At 31.0% G+C, this 21,267-nt stretch overlaps 1 protein-coding gene across 2 annotated transcripts; it reads right to left on the bottom strand.

The window, feature by feature from the left end:
- Positions 1-398: 398 nt before the first annotated feature.
- LOC134696779 (MBT domain-containing protein 1-like) lies at positions 399-21,172 on the bottom strand. 2 transcript variants are annotated; one of them, XM_063558726.1, is made up of 23 exons: positions 21,043-21,172; positions 19,514-19,529; positions 18,984-19,120; positions 18,178-18,346; positions 17,630-17,775; positions 16,896-16,986; positions 16,397-16,476; positions 16,016-16,127; positions 15,574-15,708; positions 15,030-15,118; positions 14,546-14,689; positions 13,787-13,883; positions 12,951-13,030; positions 12,188-12,289; positions 11,554-11,701; positions 10,971-11,050; positions 10,376-10,440; positions 9,920-10,089; positions 7,822-7,935; positions 3,896-4,003; positions 2,268-2,569; positions 645-1,477; positions 399-603 (listed from the first exon to the last, which is right to left on the bottom strand). In XM_063558726.1, exons 1-22 carry the CDS (start codon positions 21,043-21,045, stop codon positions 1,346-1,348), a joined length of 2,520 nt encoding a protein of 839 aa, XP_063414796.1. In that variant the 5' UTR covers positions 21,046-21,172; the 3' UTR covers positions 399-603; positions 645-1,345. The 2 variants fall into 2 exon arrangements, with proteins under 2 accessions (XP_063414796.1, XP_063414798.1); XM_063558728.1 differs by having other exon boundaries at positions 7,831-7,935.
- Positions 21,173-21,267: the final 95 nt, after the last annotated feature.

The raw sequence follows: 21,267 nt of genomic DNA, 5'->3' as shown, positions 1-21,267 counted from the left end.
CAATGTTGTGATCTTATATTCAAACATTGCAAAAGATAACACGTGTAATAATATAGATGGCAAGTCTTCAACAAATTTTATTTCCTACTTTAGATATATCCATTCAACTTTCATAAAGCAATAACACAAACTTGTTAAATGCAAAACCTATAGTAACTGAAGAATTTACGACTGTACAACTTCAATAGAATGGTATATTCAGTAAACATAACTAAAGCAGGTGTTTTTCTCAAAATATTTGGTACATTTAAAGGTAGTTAAACATGTTAAATGCATCACTTTCTGTTCCAATGTTTATGAGAATAGTGAATAATCGACAACACATACAGAATAATAGACGAAAAAGTTTAAAGAATAAAGAATAATGCTAATATACAAAGAAAAGAGAAAAAAAATAATTATAAAGAATAGAAAAAAATAGCTTAGACAACTCAAGAATAAAGAATTGTAGGATTCCATCCAGACCCTTGTATATGCTATGTTATAAAATAAACCAAATTCTTACTGTGCACCATTAAACAATTTTGATTAGGGACATAAAACATGACATCCCTTTCAAAAAACAGTTATCTTTTGATGATGAGGTCTTGAAGGCAGGTTCTACTGTAATCATACAGATTTTACTGTTATCATACAGATTCTACTGTTATCATACAGGTATATTATAAATCGTCACTGCTTTACAGCAAGTACAGTTATCTTAGTCCATTGAGTTCAGAAAATAACTCTCTCTTGCCAAATGACTTGTTAAAAAAATATCTCTTTAAAAGAAAATCATTTTTATTGAAAGATACATATTACATGTAAGTTTCAAAATTTTAAGTGTACTACCAATCATACATCAAAAATTATAATTTCTTATAAGAAATAAATATTACCTATAAGTTTTCAAATTTGCATGGTTTTAAGGTTTGTTCGTTGAAAAGCAATTTTAAAATAACAGTACAAGTAAAATAGGTGACCTTCAGTATACATTGTGAAGCCTGCAATACATAGAAAACTGTAAGGTGCAGTTTACCCAAAAACAAATCTGAGTAAATAACATTGATATACTGTAAATTCAGAAATTATTGTGAGGTTTTTAGTATTGCAAAAAATGCGACAGAGTTGTAAACGCAATAATTTAAACTCGCATTTTGAAATATTTTATATGACTTAAACATGTTTTTTCTCAAAATCATAAAGAATAAAATTGCATTTAAGTCTATAATGACAAAATGGCAATAATTTCTGAATTTACAGTTTAACAGATCTAAACAATGTCACTGTTTTCATACTTGTTAAAATTGACTATTTTAATGGCACCAATGTGATTTTTTCAAACATTATCTACAAAAACGTATTGCTATGATTTCTGAGCCCTGGATTTTAATTGTTGAATCATCTCTGTCATCTTAATGGAAGCACCAATTTTCATTCCAGTCAAACTACTGATCTGGTCTTTCGTTAATTCTAGCAACTTTTTACCATCAACTTTCTGAAAATAAAACAAAAAGTTAACAACTTATAAAACTATAAATCTTTATACAACTTAATATACACTGATCAAGTGTCAGTTTTTCGAATACTCATAAAATGTCTCCATAAAATTGGTATCTTTAGCAAGTTTCTCTGGACACAACTGGTTAACATATTGTTTGAGGAAAACAATGCTGTCATGCCTCTTATCCTAATGCTGTATATTTTGGTATTGACTAAGATTTATAAAGTATGTCTTGTTCAAATGTAAATTAATGAATTGACAGCAATATTCTTGGTTGCATTGTAATTCATATTCGTGGATTTTCTTGTTTTTGATGTTATTTTTTTCATGAGGTTTAAACCAACTCTTTCATTGTATACACGCACATGTTAAATAATCATTTTTTAAATAAGGATATCAATATCGAATTTTCCGAATATTATTTCATTTTCAAACTCTAAGTGCAAAGTGATATTTTACAATTTTTGTCTTCCAATTAGGGTGGTACCTAACACTACAGGGAGATAACTCTGTAAAGTCAGCTAAACGTTTTAATTACGTTGTGTTGTAAAGGGAATAATAAGCTTCTCAAGGATCAAAATTGGTGTTTGTCAAACTGCTAAATAACCAGTGTAATTTTTCCGACAAAACGGTGGGTGTAAAATTTTTGAAATTTTAATATTTTTTTTAAATGGTCAAAGTAAATACTTCGTCAAAATTTTATCGGAATTAAACGAGCCAAATTAATTTTAGTGAAAGTGTTGGGTACCACCTTAAAAATAAAAATATTTAAAAACAAACTTACGCTTCTAACAAAACTTTCCCAAAACGAAGCACAATCATTGACTTTGAGGAAATAGCACACATCAGAAACAGTCCACTGATCTGGAGGAATGGTTAAATGTCTCTGAGCCAACTGGCTCGATTTACTACTGTCCACAGGGTTAGTTCCCCCTGTTTTTGACATTAACAGATTTGATAATGCTGTTTTTGTGACACTAGGTTTTGATGATGGTGAATCATTGCTGCCTGATCTAATGGATTCAGTAAACGATTGATGAGGACTTAATGATGGTGGGAAATCTACATCTTCTACTTCGGTTTTCACTGTTTAAAAAGAAAAGTGTAGGTGTAAATAATTTTTACAGTGTAACAATAATGATTATAACTATTATGAACAAGAATGTGTCCATAGTACATGGATGCCCCACTTGCATTATCCTTTTCTATGTTCAGTGGACTGTGAAATTGGGATAACAAGAATGTGTCCAAAGAACATGGATGCCCCATTCGCACTATCATTTTCCATGTTCAATTGACCGTGAAATTGGGTAAAAAATATAATTTGGCTTTAAAATTAGAAAGATTACATCAAAAGGAACATGTGTACTAAGTTTCAAGTTGATTGAACTTCAACTTCATCAAAACTACCTTGACCAAAAACTTTAACCTGAAGCGGGACAGACGGAAGAACGAACAGATGGACAAACTGACGCACAGACCAGAAAACATAATGCCCCTCAACTATCGTAGGTGGGGCACAAAAAATCTAATTTGGCATTTTAATTAGAAAGATCATAACCTAAAGAACATATGTACTAAGATTCATGTTGATTGGACTTTGACCAAATCAAAAACTTCCTTGACCAAAAACTTTAACCTGAAACTTGCACTAACATTTTCTATGTTCATTGGTCTGTGAATTGGGGTCAAAAAGTCTAATTTGGCAATTAAATTAGAAAGATCATATCATAGGGAACATGTGTACTAAGTTTGAAGTTGATTGAACTTCAACTTCATCAAAAACTACCTTGACCAAAAACTTTAACCTGAACAAATGAACGAACGAACGGAAGAACGAACGGAAGGACCGAATGATGCACAGACCAGAAAACATAATGCCTCTCTACTTTCATAGGTGGGGCATAAAAATTGTCCCTACAATTCAAGATCCTTAATACATAAGCTTTTATACATATCATATTTACAATCATGTTCAATTTTAAATGTAAGCAGCCCTTTTTAAACTTCAAGAGGATTTCGAAATAATTTGAAGACCAAATGATACATTTATTCTTCTTTTGCTGCAAACCTACTGTGCCTATACCAACAAGTGTTTGATTGTTTCATATGTTTCACATAACAGTTTTAGACACTATGTCAATTTTGTCTTAGTTCCATGCACTGGTGTAACACAAAGTACACAAGATAATTATAAATAATTCATTTTTAAGTGATGATTATGCATGAAATAATTGTTACTGGAGGTTAAACAGACAACAATCAATAAATCAATATTAGATTTTAAAGTTTTGATTGAAAATTAAAATCACAAAAATACTGAACTCAATTCGGAAAGTCCATAATCACATGGCAAAATCAAATAACAAAACGTACCAAAAACCAACAATACTTTATCTGTATTTACATTACCTTTAATGGTTGATTCAAACTGTGATGAAAATGAACTGTTACTTTCTGTTTTGATGTTACCTAACTCTCCTAGTGGTAAGCCTGATGGTGATAACTTTGGCTTTCGCTCTGTAAATAAACATAATAAGTGTTAAACAAAAATATTCTGAAACTAGTTTTATGAATGAATTAAGAGTCATAGTTTATGTCTATAACATGTTTTACCTAAATAGATATTCCAAAATTAAAAATATGTGGGTTAATATCATCAACAAATGTTTTCACAAGGAACAAGGTATGGCAATCATAAGGGCTATTCCATTTAAACATAGCTCAACCCCAAGGAAGGCACCTGAAATTTCAAGGTACCCCCCATAGAAGTGATATTTTTCAAGTTCGGCAATGGTAGAGAAGTGTTTTTTTCTGTTCCACCACCACCAATAGAAGTGTTTTTTTTAACATGCAGACACCTCCTAAAGAAGCAATTTTTTTCTTTATAATTTACTACCACCAACAGAAGCAAATTTAAAATTCTTAATTTTTTTTTGTAAAGGCAAAATTGGAGGGTATCAAAATTAATTTAATTTTGAGATGAGAAAGGTTTTTTTACAACAATCACAGTCAGAAACCTTTTGCTGGGTATATTATGTTGTTTTGTTATATATACTGTAGGTACCTATGTTTCTGGGATGTGGAATGGCTTAATACACTGTCCGAATTGTGTGAAAGAAAAGGGTAGAAGTTCACTATATTATTATTTTTTTCAGAGGAAAGGAAAAAGTTTCAAGATACAATTTATGGGAAGAAGCAAAACATAAATTATTTTCAATTCTAACGACAGAATATTGCTAATATCTTAAACTACATTTTGTAAAATTATTTTGTCATTTTTTTTTGTAAGGCAATACAAAGTATTCTGTTCAAATACTCCATGTATACCTGTATATTTTTGTTATCACTTGTTCAATGAATTTATGCAACTGTTTGCACATCATGATTGGATTTAATTGAGTTGTTTGTTAAAATCACATACCCCTGGTTGCAATCAGGGATGGATCAATGATTTGATGTTGGGGGCAATGGAAGGGTGATGGCTTCTAGGCCTAAAAATAGGGAAAATGGGCTAAAAAAGAGAAAAAAAGTGGAGGGGAGGGAGCACACATTTTTAAAAAGAGATCCTGGTCCACCCCTGGCAGGCACACTGAGGTTTGATAATAAATATTCATAACTTGAACTTTTAATCAATATTAAGGCAGTCTTTCAATATTAATGTTAAGTTATGCATCTTAAAATTTCTACTTGCACAGTTCACAATCATATAAAACTGAAGCAGCTGTGAATGTGTAAATTGAACTTTGAACTTGAAAATCAGAGAGATTGCTACGTTTATTTGTGTTAAATAAAAAATCTTGGAATGTTGCAGGAAATTTAGGCCTAAAAAAATAATGTTGTGTAACTCCGATCACCCCCTTGAAATATTGAAGGGACGGTAGGTAGGTATCTTTTTTTTTTATATTATTAACAACAGTGTATACATAACATTTCATGTTTCTACTGAATATAATTTTTGACTTTTAGCTTGACAAAAATAGTTGACGGACAGATAGACAAAGTGAAAAGTATAGAGTTCCTGCATCCTTGATGCAGCAACTGAAATATAATACAGCAAGCTATAAAAGCTAAATCAAACCCTAAAAAAGGGGAGCACTTCCCCTTAGAAATAAGCTTAAGTTATATAAAACTCAATTTCCAGTTACCAGACAAAAGTTTGGAATTTAATAGAAAGAGATTGATTATATTAACCCACTTTAAAAATCTCCCTGAGATAACTTTTAGTTTACCCCTTTTAAAATCCCCCTAAATAACTTTTAGTTTACCCCCTTTAAAAATACCCCTGAAAAAAAAACTAAGTCCAAACCTTAAAAAAATTTGGGCAGCACATCCCCAAGGAAATTAGCTTTTTAAACCCATTTCCCCTATTTCAGGACCAAAAGTTTGGGATTGTCAGAGAAAGAAATTGAGAAGATGTGGGGCAGATTCATTTATAGGAACATGAACCAAACATCATCCCAAACCTACAGATAGACAACTATATTATATACACTGTACCTGGCAGGACACTTTCTTGTGTGTTACTTTCTATAAAATTTAGAAATATTATTTTCTCCACGAAATGGTCACACTTTCCGCGTTGAACATTGAATATGACGCGTTGTGTTGCCATGTTCAAACACTGACAAACGAAAATAACTACTGCGCATGCTCCCGCATATATAATTAGCCAAGAAGATTCCACTTTCCAGTACATCCTAAAAATAAGCCTCGAGTTTAAAATTAGCGTTGATTTCTTTTCGGGCAATAAAAAGATTGAGGGACTTAGAATTATTTTTTTTCCTTCAGAAAAAACGGTCGGTAGGTATACAAATTTATTTTTTTCCCACATCAGCTTTAAAAACTTTTGAGTTGAGGCTGAAGGACGGTCGGTCGAGTGACCGGAAACACAACATTTTTTTTATAGGCCTTATCAAAATTTGCATTTATTTTTTTGAAACCAAATTGCCTGTAGATTGCTACATGTACTAACATACTTAGTCTGAAAATATATGGTTGCTAGGTACTTTTGTGTGAATATCAGGTCTGAGAGCGTTGCAGGAAATTTACCAAAATTGGCATTTCACTTTTTAGCTCACCTTTCCTAGAGGCAACACAAGGAACTCTATAATATGACAATTGTTTTCACTTCAGTATAATAATGGGCATGATGGGTGTCCAACAAATATGAAGTAAATATTTTATTATTTATCATTTTGTTGCAACAAATGATACATGTAAGGCCAAAATTTAAAAAAAATGTTTGACTGAGGTAGCCTGACTGAGCCGATTTAGAGCCTCCCGAAATTTATTGAAAAAAATCGTAAATTTTTACGATTTCCAGATTTTTTTCGTTTCTTTTCCGTATTCGGTTGCCTTTTTCTCTTCTACTTTGATCCCGGTCGCAAATGCGCTTTTAACTAAACCTGGATTCCTGCTTATACACGTGGTTCAAAGCGGTAAACTGATTCGGATGTCATATGTTTTGGTATGGCTGAAATTGTCAAACAAACGCAAAAAAAACAAACCACAAATGATTCTCTCACCACTCATAAAACAGTCCCCCAGAGAAGCATTTTCATTCAAGCTAACAATATCCATGTAGAGATGCACTTTTTATTAATACACACACCTGGATAGAAGCAATTTATTTCAGACAACAGCCAGGGATAGAATTTTTTTTCTTTGCCGTCCGTGGGTATGAGCTATGTTTAAATGGAATAGCCCTAAGCAATCAAAATTGAATTCCAATGTTTGGTTTTTTTTTGTGTTTTTTTTTTGTACATAAAATTATGTATATCTCTTTTTTACAAGAATTCCTGAAGTCCAACTATAAATGCATTGGCATTCTTAAAGTTGGTATGCAAATTGTAATCCATCATTTTGTACTAGAAACAAGCTAGTTTGCTGACAGTTCATTTATGTAAATATTTGAAAGTTTAAAATCAGCTTTTTTTAAAAATGGAAATCAATTTTTAACAATTATTATATATACAGTATCATACATGGTTCCTATTGTTGCTATAAATAGTGTCCTATAGCATGGCTTAAGGTGGTACCTAACACAACAGGGAGATAACTCTGTAAAGTTAGGTAAATGTTTTAATGACATTGTGTTGTAAAAGGAATATAAAGCTTCTCAATGATTAAAATTGGTGTTTGTCAAACTGCTATATAAGCAGTGTAATTTTTCTGACAAAACGTTTGGTTCAAAAAAAATTAATTTTTTTATAGTACTTTGACAAAATTTTATGAAAATTAAACGAGCCAAATTTATTTTAGTAAAAGTGTTGGGTACCACCATAATTCTACACATTATGACATATCTAAATTAGATTAATGAATTCATATCTTACTTGACTTACTCTTTCTTGGACCTTTATAGATCTGTGTCTTCCCTTTTCTTTTCTTACTAAAAGGGGATTCTTTCACCAGTTTGGGTACCACTGGTACAGGAGATATTGGTTCAACTGAAAGAGTAATAACAGATTTTATACCTAAACTTTTACGATAAGATTTTGAAAATAGAAATTATTAAACCTTTATAAATGTCTTATTCATATTTTGTGTTTTTTTGGGATAAGACTAAATATAGTATAATGCCGTTTTTGTTTTTGATACTGACTTTAGTGGAATGTAAAGCGAGCCTGCTGGGATGACCTGATATTTAAACTGATGAGTGTTAGTATCAAAAAATAAAATCATATTATTCCTTTTTGTCTGCAAGTTTCTTAACTGTATGTTTTATTGGTTGAGAATATGTAATTAAATGAAATAGATAAATAAACTACTTTAAGCACACAAAACTTGAAGATCTCTTGATCTGAAAGAATTTAAGCAGTTACAAATACCACTCTCAAACATGATATATTTGTCTAAAACATATATACAGTTAACTCTCGTTGTCTCGAACTCGGTTGACTCGAAATTTCTGATGAGTCGAAGTTTTCACGTGGTCCCGACCTTTGTTCCATATAAATGTATGTAATTCGACTCCTGATGAGTCGAAATGGGATATGTCGAAATTTCGGTTGAGTCGAACTAAATTTACGATTCCAAGGTTAACAAAAGCATTAAAAATTCATTATTTATCTCGAACTAATACACATATGTCAAAACATGACCTCCGGCATTTAAATGGATTGAAGAGTTAATCTGACAATACACGTGTAATTAAATTTCCAGTCACTGACAACTGTATTGATTTATGAAATGCTATTTCCACGAGTGTTTACCTAAGATCATCTTTTGAAAAAGTATTTAAAATGTTTACAAAACAATTAATTGTGATTTACACTAATGAGCTTGGGTGTGTATAAAGTAAGGATTATGACTTCCTTTGATGATCACCTAAAAACTACTCATTCTGCGTCTTTAATCATGTTGTATTTTCTTTTATTAAAAGAAAGAGTGAGATAAAACAAAATGAAGAGGAATCTAAATTTTCTAAAGTCTTTTTTGTATCCGAGAATAAACAATTTTGTCAACTTTAAACGACCTGAATAACGAAACTATCGATTCGAAATTACTCTCTCGGATAAAAGCCATAGGAAACATTGTAACTGAAACAATTGAATAAGTAATACAATGTTATTATAATAACGAAAGACCATGACATACAAATACATCGATCTAATACCAGAATATCGATCCCCTTCCCATATTCACCCGGATTTATTTTAGCTTTGCCATGCTAAGCAAGAGTTGTGTCCCTTGTTCAGTCAAACTTCCGGTTTTCGTTTGAGTCGAACTATGTGTATCTCGAAATATTTCTCCGGTCCGGCTGACTTCAAGATAACGAGAGTCGACTGTATATATATATTTAGCTGATCTGTAACAATAACATCTCCATGCCTTATATATCATGTACTGTAGTACGCCGCTAGATTAAAACTGACGTGGAAAGGTAACACATGCCCACCAAAAGCTCTTTTTTTGAGAGCCCAGGTGGTCGTGTGGTCTAGCAGGACGGCTGCAGTGCAGGCGATTTGGTGTCACGATATCACAGTAGCATGGGTTCGAATCCCGGCGAGGGAAGAACCAAAAATTTGCGAAAGCAAATTTACAGATCTAACATTGTTGGGTTGATGTTTAGACGAGTTGTATATATATATATATATATATACATAAGTACGTCTGCGTCAGTGACAACCCTACAACAGATGTATCCATCGGATCGCCATCAATGATGGTGATACATGGCTGTGTACATAATGTATATACAACTCGTCTAAACATCAACCCAACAATGTTAGATCTAAGCAAATTTACAGATCTAACATTGTTGGGTTGATGTTTAGACGAGTTGTATATATATATATATATATATATTTGAGGCAGAGATTAAAAATAAAACTTCCAAGTAAAAACATTATACAAGATATGAAGTGAAAATGTTATGAAAGATTTTGACATAACCTCAATCCAAGCTTGAATAGGATGTATATTACTCACTTTTGACCCTTGGCCCTTCTAATCCATAGTTCATGACCTCACACCAACCAACAGGATATAAATCAGCTGTTTCACAGTCGACCCACTGGTCATAAGTTACCTCCCAACCATCAAAATGAATTCTCAATAAACGTCCCACAACGCGACTCACTGTGGCTACACATATTAATCTGAAAATAACAGGAAAACTATAGTTGAAAGTGAGGTTGATTTATGGTAGTATGTTCTTGGGTTACATGTAAAATTCGATTAAATGTCTATCAGAAAATATTATTTTAGGGATTTGTAAGGTCCATTTCTACATCTCTGAACCAATTCATATGCAATAAGGCTAACAAATATGTTGCAAATTAGTAATATCTATCATACATTTTTGAACATGTGCCTTAATTTAATCAAGAGATTATCTCCCTTATGCTATTAATATATTATTACAGACTAAACTTCCTACAGTACCTTGGTTCCATCAGATCAACAGCTTCAACTTTATTAGCCGGTTTGAACCCATGCTTTGGTATTTCCTGTAAAAGTGTGAAAATTTTTAATCACATATCATATAAATAAAAGTATTCATTTTAAGAATTTCAAATGATATTTTTAATGTTTCTCGAAAAATGAGTAGCAGTGACATGTGCAACCATTCATAAACATGAATCAGAAGCTATGACAGAAATGTTTTGGAGAGTAAAAAATATGAGCATCAATTAGGCAATAGTGAGATTTTGAATTTTGGTCCTCAATGCTCTTCAGCTTCGTTCTTTATTTGGCCTTTTAAACTTTTTGGATTCGAGCGTCTGAAGACAAAACGCGTGTCTGGCGTATATACTAAATTTGGTCCTGGTATCTATGATGAGTTCATTTAGTTGATATGATGGCCTTTTCAGGTCTACCTCTTTTGTTTAAAAAGCATGCTGTAGGTTCATCCTTATCAAAACTCTCAGCAATTTCGATGGAAATGTTCTTTTTGATGAAACTTTTGAGATTTAAGGATAGCTAAAACTTAAACAATGCATTTCATTTTCAATGCAAAAGAAAGAATACAAATGAATACCTTATCAAACAGTTTAACAGGGGCTGCTGATGATTTCGTCTGTCGTAAATATTCAAACCATTTGAACTGCCCTTTATATCCTGAAATAACAAAAATAGGTATTTAATGCAGATAAATTTGTACTTAAATATGAGTTTTCTCTTGCAAGAGGATAGGATTTTTTAGATTAACAAATAAGATTTTTTTTTAAATTTTAGACAAATAAAAATATATTCATTACATGTTGCCCTATCTAACCTTTCCTTTTTACAAAAACTTCTATGTCTTATATTTTAAAGTGTACCTTGTCCAAGAATAACAAATATATGTCTGCTCATTTCTCAAAAATTATCAATCATTGAACTATTAAAGCTGATTCTGTAATCTTCATTGATGGTAAACAAAAGCTATGTGAATACATCTCTCATTTTAAAATTTCATAAATATTCAAATAAGGTGAAATTGACAACTATAAATTAAAATATTATACATATTAAGAAGTGCAATATTTTTATTTAAAGCATTGCATATCTACATTAACTACTACCATACTTTTTTTTTCTATTCCAACCCCCCCAACTACAATGATTGTCTATTTACAAACCTCTAGGTGGTGTTAATTCTATTCCATTTACTTCACAGAATCCCACAGGGAAGATACATGGTGATGTAGAATGATAGTTAAACCAATCTGTTCCATTCTGAGCTATTGAACCATCTATTCCAATCATTAAATAGTTATTCTTCAAAACCTTAAAAACAAAAATAAAATTTTGATACACAAGAATGTGTCCCTTTCTGCACTTAAATTTTATATGTCCAGTGGACCATGAAAATGGGGTAATAACTCTAATTTGGCATTATAATTAGAAAGATCATATCATAGGGAACATTTGTACTATTCAAGTTGTTTGAACTTCAACTTCATCAAAAACTACCTCAACCAAAAACTTTAACATGAAGCAGAATAGACAGACGGAGGAATGAACAGACAGACACACAGACCAGAAAACATAATGCCCATAAATGGAGCATAGAAAATCATTTGGTCAAAATCATTTCCAAGAACTCAATTAGAAAAGAAATTGATATTTATATCACTTTCCCTGCCATTTGGAATATAAGTTTCAAAATTTGACAAATAATTGCAACAGACTCATTACAAATTACAATTTATATTGTTAAACCAATCATATCAGTAAACATAGAAATAAATTTTAAGTACAACCAATATTTACCTTCATAACAGTGGCTACACATATTGCAGAAAGGTTGAGTGGATCTATGGCTTCCAACTTCATACCTTCTTGGAATTTAGCCCCATGAGGTGGATCTTTTTTCTAAAATTGAAATGTTGGTTTAGCAATTAAGCAAAAAAGTATTTCAGAAAACTATTTTACTTCATTAATACCATGCAAGTTGTCTCTGTACTGGGTTTAAACATTTTGCAGCACTGGAAAGCCAAAACTTTACTGAATGTGCTGTATAAACAATGACAGTTGCATATCTTCAATGTATATAAACATTCTAGAAAGATTAAAAACTTGAGCTTTAAAACTATAGGAGTTGGTGGTATGGGTATTCTTCATGGAGAATCCTAATTGAAATTGATAATAGATAATTAACCAAAAATAGTGGAATATTTTTAAAGAAGAGTCATACTTGGTATTGTTGTGGATAGTTGATACATTTCTTTCTTTCATAAATGACTGGTATATGTAATTTTACCATTTAGCTGACTCTTCAACCAAATTAAATTTTAATCTTAAATATTATCATCAATTACTGTGCATATATTTGTGATTATGTATTGTCTGACCATGAAATAAATCTTGAAGGTAGAGAAATTAACAGGTAAACAAACAATTGCATGTGAATGCTCAATTATGCTCTCCAAATGAATATAGACTAAAAGCATAAAAGTGTCTAAAATAATTTCTTGAAACTAAATATTTCCTAGTATTAAACTGCCTTGTTTAACACTGTGTCCTAGATACTGACCTTTTCAAACATATCCGGTGTGACATCATCAGGATCGTACTTATCCATCGTTATTTTGTTTAAACATTTTGATCTGTATTCTAATAAAAAAAAATCACAAAAACATTACTTGTTATCTATATAGACAGAAGCTATGGCAATAATAATTATATGCGTTTTAGACTCTGAACCTAAATCTAAATTGAAATGTATTATATTGCACTGAAAACAATATAACAACATGCAGTCTTCATTTTCCATGACTGATGGTATATTTTTTGTATATTTTTTTTTAACTTCAATAACCTTTATCTACTGAGGCATCACTCATACATTTCATTTACATTTGTTTTTTTAATTTAATATTTTTTAACAAATGACTCATATTTATATTTTATTTTCATATTCCATCACATAATTTCTGTATATTTTTGTAATAAATATTTCATAACTTTTAACCTGGTTTGTCTTATTATTTGAAATGCAATTACATTTTTGCAGAGTGAATGATAGCTGTCAACTTGAAGTAGCAGTCAAGAGATAGTTAACATTGTTCAATGAGTTATCTTGGTTATTTATATCTTACCACCAAATGTTTTAAATTCATTACATGTTTATCAATATGAAGTTTATTTAATAGAATATAAATATTATTCCAAATAGTTTTATAAGAACAGAGTGGAATAGGCCTAATCATTTGGATTGGAGCCTTCGGCTCAGTCATTATCACTATCTTAGTCAATAACACTGTCCTGTGGGAAGTTCATATATCACGATAATGACCAGTTATTCAAGAACTATTATGTAAATACTAAATGAAAATGTTCATCTAAATTGATTATTTATTATCAATTAACCTTGTGTAGCATGTAATTTATGTCCAGATGTCTGTGACCACCCTATGGGGTGAACTAACGGTGATCTCATATGGCACCAGAACTCATCAATCTCTTCCTGTAATTAGAAAAGGTCTTGTATATAAATTTACTCAAAATATTTCATTAGTTACATTTATATAAAGGGCTATTGCAGATTAACAATATGGGGACATTTGAAAGGTACTTTTTAAGGCCATCACCCATACAATCACATTTTGATTTGCAAACATGAACACACAACTTGAACCTGCCTTCACCCATGAAAATATAATTTAAGTTTCTACCAACCCATTTACCCCTTCCAAAGCATTTTTTCTAGAATTGGTCTAACATGGTAAATATTTTTATTTTGGTATTTCAAGTCATATGAATTAATATTGTCTTGTAGTTTAAAGGGACAACATTTTTTATTAATAATCATTTCTATATGTGCCAATGAATAGGATAAAATATATTTCTTTGGTTCAATCTTTTTTTGCAATACTTTTATAATGGGAACTTCTTTGTGAATGAACTGACTTTGTGTCTAAAGTTAAAGGTAAAGCAGTAAATCTAAAATTCATGCAACAGAATACCAGCAAATACATATTTCTCTGTTTCAGAAATTGTTGGGAGCCCCAAAATATCTTTTTCTCATTTTGTTAATTTGGTTTTTTTAAAAATTTTGAATTGATTATCTATATTTTGTGCTATATTTTATAAGTGAGATAGTTCTATGATAATGTGTAAATGTCGTACCTTAGAATCTGTGTAATGTAATCTAAGTCTTCCTCCAACAACTTCTTGGACTTTAGCTACTTTCATCGCAGACACACACATTTTATCAACTACTTCTAACTGCATACCTTTCTTAATTGGAATGTCATTGATACATTCTACAACCTGAAATATATGTAAAATACAAATTTTAATCAGTTATTTTTTATTATTTATATTTGTCTCTCATAATTCATTTAAGAATGGCATTAATATATATTTATGTTTTTATGATATATGTAAATATTGTATTGTGTATATTAATGGTGAGACGTTAATAAACTATCTATCTATCTACATTTGTTCTCTGCATATTCTAATTTATCCTGAAAACTAAAGAATTAAGACTAATTTTACATATGAAAATAAGTTTGTGGACAATGCAATTAATTACTGGTTATCAATAAACAACCAATAAACACATTTTTATAGACAACTAAAATATCTGTCTATCGTATTGACCTACCTTATTATAAAAGTTACTGGGAAGAGTTCTAGCCCCTGTCAATCTTTTGATTAGATACTCCTTCCAGTCAATATATTTGTCCTGGATACCTGGAAAAATATAATAAACTTTAAAATAGAATTTTACAGAGCCAATTTGCAGAAAGGGTCTTCCTTTTGAAGCATTATTTTTTAAGAATAAAGGAAAACTTTCAGAGGCTTATAATCATATAACTTCAATTTGTTTTTATTCTGTAGATCTAACTTGCTGGTCTGTTTTTGAGATATGCATCACATGCAGGGTGAATTTTAGAGGGTAGAGATCATAAAGGTAGAATCTCATGCAGCATGCCTTGCTGTACAGCATGTTTCAATAGAACAGCCCTGTCAAAATACTAATCTGATTAAGTATACATCGTCATACCGTGTAAAACAAAGTTTGCTTAAGAATTGTGTTTGTGCTTAAAAATCATCACGACAGACAAAATCTTTTAACATTTATCAAGAAATAAGACTATTTTGACAGTTTGCTATGAAATGTGTTTCATTTCTGCCTCAGTACATACTTTTTGGCGGAACTAATGGTTTGCCTACAGTTGCACACCATCCTACAGGGTGAACATCTTGTGTACAAAGATTAATCCAGAAATCATATGTGGACTCATTCCCAAATCCTTCAAACCTCATCAGAGCTTTGTATCCTGCAAAATTTCAAACAATTTTGTTAATAATTTAGGAAACTGTTTCATGTACCCACACAAACAAGTTTTAATCAGTTAATTTATCAATTCCAGAAAACAGTTGTCTTGCTGTAATTCAAATCTTATAACTCAAAGCATGTAATACTGAAATATAATGATTCTACTTCAAACTAACATACTTTATTTAAAGCAAAACTGCCTCTTTTTTTTTGCAAACTTGTAACAATAGTATGTATAATGTGATTTGATTCTTGTAAAGATAATGGTCCATGGGATCTGTTGAATGAACCTAAAGAAATAATCTTACCTGCTACTTTAACAACTGTAGCTATCCAGAATGCATGTATATCACACAGATGGTTTTCTAATTCAACTTTCATACCCGTGTTGATATTCTGCCAGTGATCAGACATGGGACACTGAAAAAGTATATTGAAAGTTAAGAGAAGGAAATCGCAGAGTGACTTGAAATTCCTTTAAACTAAAATTTACCTAATATATGTGTAAGGAAAAGTTTAAGTTCGAGTCAATTGAATTTTTCTTTTAGTTTTGTTTAAAGAAAAATAATAATAGAATAAATCCAAGCCCACTATTTCTTTATAAACAAACAGATGGCACAAGTGGAATGAACTTAACTAATATTTAATACAATGTTTGATACACATTAATTATTTCAAAAGTAACTTACATGTTTAAAACATGTGATTGGTGCCGCATCACTGCCTGTTTGTGCTAAGTAAGGGCCCCAGTCAAAGCCTTTCATTCCTCCTGAAAATAAGATAAATTTGTAAATTAATCAAAATGTTTAAATGTATTTCTTTACCATGTTTACTGCACATGATCTTTTTTGTATAAAACAGGAATAAGAAAAATTTCAGCTGTTAATATTTGAAAAATTATGTTACTCTTTCTATAGGAATATGTAGTATTTTATGTACTGTAACTTACAATATTACCACTCACGACAAAAGAACAAATAAGGTACAATGTATCTACATCAACTTCACCAAACTATAGATTTCAACAAGAAACTATGCCAAGGTCCATTAAATGAAGAGAATATGTTCTACATTTCATTGGTCAATGTTGGTCAAGGAACCATGCATTAACATTTGAAAAAGTAATTATGGTAATATACCAGAACATTAACCCCTTATCCATATGTATGGAATAAATATATTGTGTACCTGGTCTTTTTGTTACAGTTTTTGGATACAGACTCTGAATTGGTTGTGGCATTTTGCTAGGAATATTCATCTTTTTTCCTGGAATCTTTTTCTGTAAAATATAACTAAACAAGTAAAGAACCTATATAGTTATGTGTGAACCAGATATTAATCTATAATAATTCAGTTAAAACATCAAAGTATATAAGTATAAATACTAAAATTTTGTTTTTCGACCGTCCTGAAATGCAAGAATCACAAGTGTATTTAAAGGTTTCTTACTTTGGTCCTAAATTTTCGTTTAAATTTACTCATACATGTATATATTGCACTAAGACTCCTTATCCTGAATAATTGATTATGTATAACTAAACTTTGGTAAACCACTTTGCAAAAAATTGTTATGTTTCTATTACTTTTCTGTTAAAAGTGAGATAAACTTAATAAACACTTATCACATACTGTAACTGTGGAAATTTAAGTTTATTTCACAATCACCATGATCACATAAAATTTATGAAAATATACTCAATGTGAACGGTTTGTTAAAGCATTATTCATGATATTTTTGCTAAAGTTGCAAATCATTAGTTGTAGAAAATCCCATTCTGTAGCAATAATGCCAAAATCCATTTTAAAAGAACCATTTTTTTTCTCTAATTTTTGAAAGCAAAATATGCAATAACATGAAAGCATAACAGATATACTACTATATAAAATAATGAATTAAATGATTCACTATTTTTTTAACTTACCTGTTGTGTCTTGTCAAACGTTGTCAAAGGTTTCCCTTCCCTTTTAGCTGTAGCAAAGCTCCTGGAACATGACAAACTACAAAACCTCTTGGACTTTGAATAGAATGCATGTTTTATGCCAACTGATCCACATCTTTCACAGGTAGCTAAATAAATAAAAATAGATTTCTCAATATTGTAAAATACACAAATTACTGGCTTTATAGCTATAAAATATCTCCAGTTAAATCATTTACATCATATGAACATGTTACAATCCCTTTACCTCAGTAAGAACTGTATTCCTTCCCTCTGCATTTAAAACAAAAGTCAAAAGAGTTAACAAAGTTGCTACCTGTACAATTTAAACATTATTTAAAAAAAATGTAAATAACAAAGATGTGTCAAGAAAGCAGGGATCCACCAACATGACCAACGTTTTTAAACTCAAAAGGAACATTATCTTGAAACTTGTTAATCTGGACAGGTAAATATTAGACATTTTGTTCGCCCTAATAAATTTAGGTTAAAGATTTTAAATTTTGGTATTGACATAAGCGCATGCCTACCCATTCCATCTTTGCCATTCATGAAGCGATACTGCGTTTTCTGTTTTGATGCTGGGAAATATGTTTCATCGTCCTCATCATCGCCTTCATCTGAGGAACTTCCACTGCCATCTTGGTAACTATCATACCCATCATACACACCGAGTCCAGAAAAATATTCTTCTTCACCCTGCAAACATAAATTAGTTTAAAACTATATTACATATTCTAACACTGTGGAACTTATATGAGAGTTGTTGTCCTGCTTTATATCTTGGAAGATTCTACAACTTGACTACTCTTGAAGTATGGTATAATTAAGGGAGAATTAAGATTAACAGGCATTTACATGTGCCTCGATTCAGTTTCACTCACATTTTTGTGTCATTTTCATGTTTTCACCAAGTGATATTGATCTTGTATTGACATTAATTTCTAAAAACAAAGATGCAAGAATCATTCTATTATTTGTAAAACCTATTCTAAAATAGGTTTTTGAGTTGACAAATTGTGCATAATAATGTAAATGTCAAATCTGCTTTTTTACAATGAGAGGCCACAAAATGTTTTGGTTAGTAAGCCATTGAATGCATAAATGATAAAACCTAGGCTATATTGTGTCAATATTTGCCAAAATCAAATTGTTTCATACATTTTGTACCTAGAAACATTGAGGATTCGTTATTATATGGTATTGCAGATCAATCTTGAGTAGAAGAGGTTTCATCTGGTTTTCCAAAAATGAACTAATAACCTTAAAACAGTTACAAAATGTTGATATGCAATTCACATGACATGCATGAGAGGGGTTTAAAATAAAAACTTACTCCTACATTACTTCCTCCATATACAGAATCAGATCTGGAATCACCTATACTCATATTGGAATCTTCCTGTTTCTGGAATGAGTCTACAGACATATTAGACTCTCCTGCTTCTGTTATAGAACTCCATCCACCCCAGTCTGAAAATAAATGATCAACACAATGTTTATTACTATTACCTGAAATTAGATGGTCAATTACCAATAATGGCCTTAATGGTCAAGTGTGTCTGAGATCTTACGTTTGACCTCTTGCTATATCAATCCAGTTATTAACCAATCACCAAATAATTAAAATTGAGGTCAAATAGTATAACTTTACACATAGACAGTTGTAATATGGTGTAAGTTCCATTTGGTGGTATGTAATATATCGAAACAAGACTTAATTTTAGGAAAGAAATCATAAACAATACATGAACATGATAAATATCTTTGAGTATAAAAAATGTGTTTATGTAACATGTATAGCTGCTTATAATCTTAAATTTCTTTTACAACATAACTTTTAAAATGTAAGGTAAATGTACATACCTGGTTCTATCGGGTCCTGAAAGAGAATAGAAAATTGTATAATATCACAATGTTTGTAAACAATAATCTTGCTCTCTTGAGAATTACCTTTTAAATGTTTATCTTCTGGAGTAAAAAAAACCTATAAAAGTCATGCAGAGAAAATAAATCAACCATACAACTTTTACATGTTATGTTGCTATTTTTGTCATTCATTTTTTATTTAATAACTATATCCAAACTTGTACCAGTAATGCTAAATGAATACATTGAGTGTGAGGGTACAGTTGTAAGCGATAAATTTGTCCTTGTAAAATATGTCCGGGCGGACCCATATTCCTAGTATAAAATGTCCATGGTTACAAATTTTACTAGTAAATATAGTCTGATGTAAGTAATTTTTGTCCCCAGACTCATTTACCTAGGAATTTAAGTCCATGTCATTAATAATCCTAGGTAAAAATGTCTGTGTCCTTTTTTTTTTTTAATCTGAAACATATAATTCATTTCCCTAATTAAACATTTTTTTAAGAGCTGTGTTTTTATATTTTTGATAAAATGTAAGTAACCAGTGGTGTCCCAGTAATTTGCCAGTTAACTCTTGAACTGGATCATAGGATATGCGTCACTTACATTCAACCTAACACAAAGGACTAATCCCCAATTCAACACAGGGAAGTCTCTTATTATGATGGAGAAATCTGAAGTACAATAAGAGAACAACCATGCAACTCAGTTGGAACTAACAAACTAAAGAGATAGCTGAAGATTTCTCCTTGTCAAAGTCCGGGGCCACTTTGACCAAATGAGACCAGTGCCCATTGAACCCTGCAGGACCTTCAGCATTCTTTTTCATCACTAGACCAAGAACCCAGTTATGCATACTATTCGTCTCTTTTGATTTATATAGACATAAAGGGTACAACACACTTATAGCTATTTGGAAAATCTTTGCTGCTTTTACTTTTGACTTCATACAATAACAATGATGACTTTTCCATTGTGGCAGATATTCTTGATACATGCAGTGTGAGACTTCGAAATTTCACAGGACTCTTTGTGATGTACAGTTATGGCACACAAATAGTGATAAGGTATGTTAAATGATCCATATGCTGCCTTCAAGTTCAATTGCTCAACTCAAATTGCATCACCCCGACAAACTTGAGCTGTTTTTTCTTTTAGATTCTTACAAAAACACATTTACAAGCTTTAATACAAATTGGATTACATTTATAAACTTTATATTAAAAGATGTAAAATACTGCTGGGCAAAAAAAAAGTTGGCAAGCATCCAAAACTACCCAATTTCGTCTGATGATTTCCTTGTTGTGTACAACACATAAAAACCTGAAATTTTATCTGAATTATATCTAATTACACTTTTAGATTAAAATAAACCCTAAAATCACCGTTTTAAGGAGTTAACTGTCAGTTGAAAACAGCTTGTCAAAATGTAAACATTCAGCAAAATTGACACGACCGCAAAGCACAACATAAACAAACCCTTATTTCCATGCATACACCCATTTTCAATTGAAAACGCTTACCATTTAATTATCTGGTAGACACTTAATGAATTCTAGACGTTGCACAATAAATTTGTATATATGCAATCATCTAACAGTGTTTTGTAGACTCAAAATAACATTGTCTGCTACACGGTGCCTGGATTTCAGGAGCGATTTCAGGGACAAACACAAGTCTCTGTAGGACAACACGCATGCGTACAAATTTACTGTGAGAACGTTACAAATAATTTAATTGGACAAATT

The sequence above is a fragment of the Mytilus trossulus genome, chromosome 14 (genome assembly GCF_036588685.1).
Source record: "Mytilus trossulus isolate FHL-02 chromosome 14, PNRI_Mtr1.1.1.hap1, whole genome shotgun sequence".
NCBI lineage: Eukaryota > Metazoa > Mollusca > Bivalvia > Mytilida > Mytilidae > Mytilus > Mytilus trossulus.
Note: the sequence above shows the minus strand (reverse complement) of the source record. Positions and strands in the feature narration are given on the sequence as shown.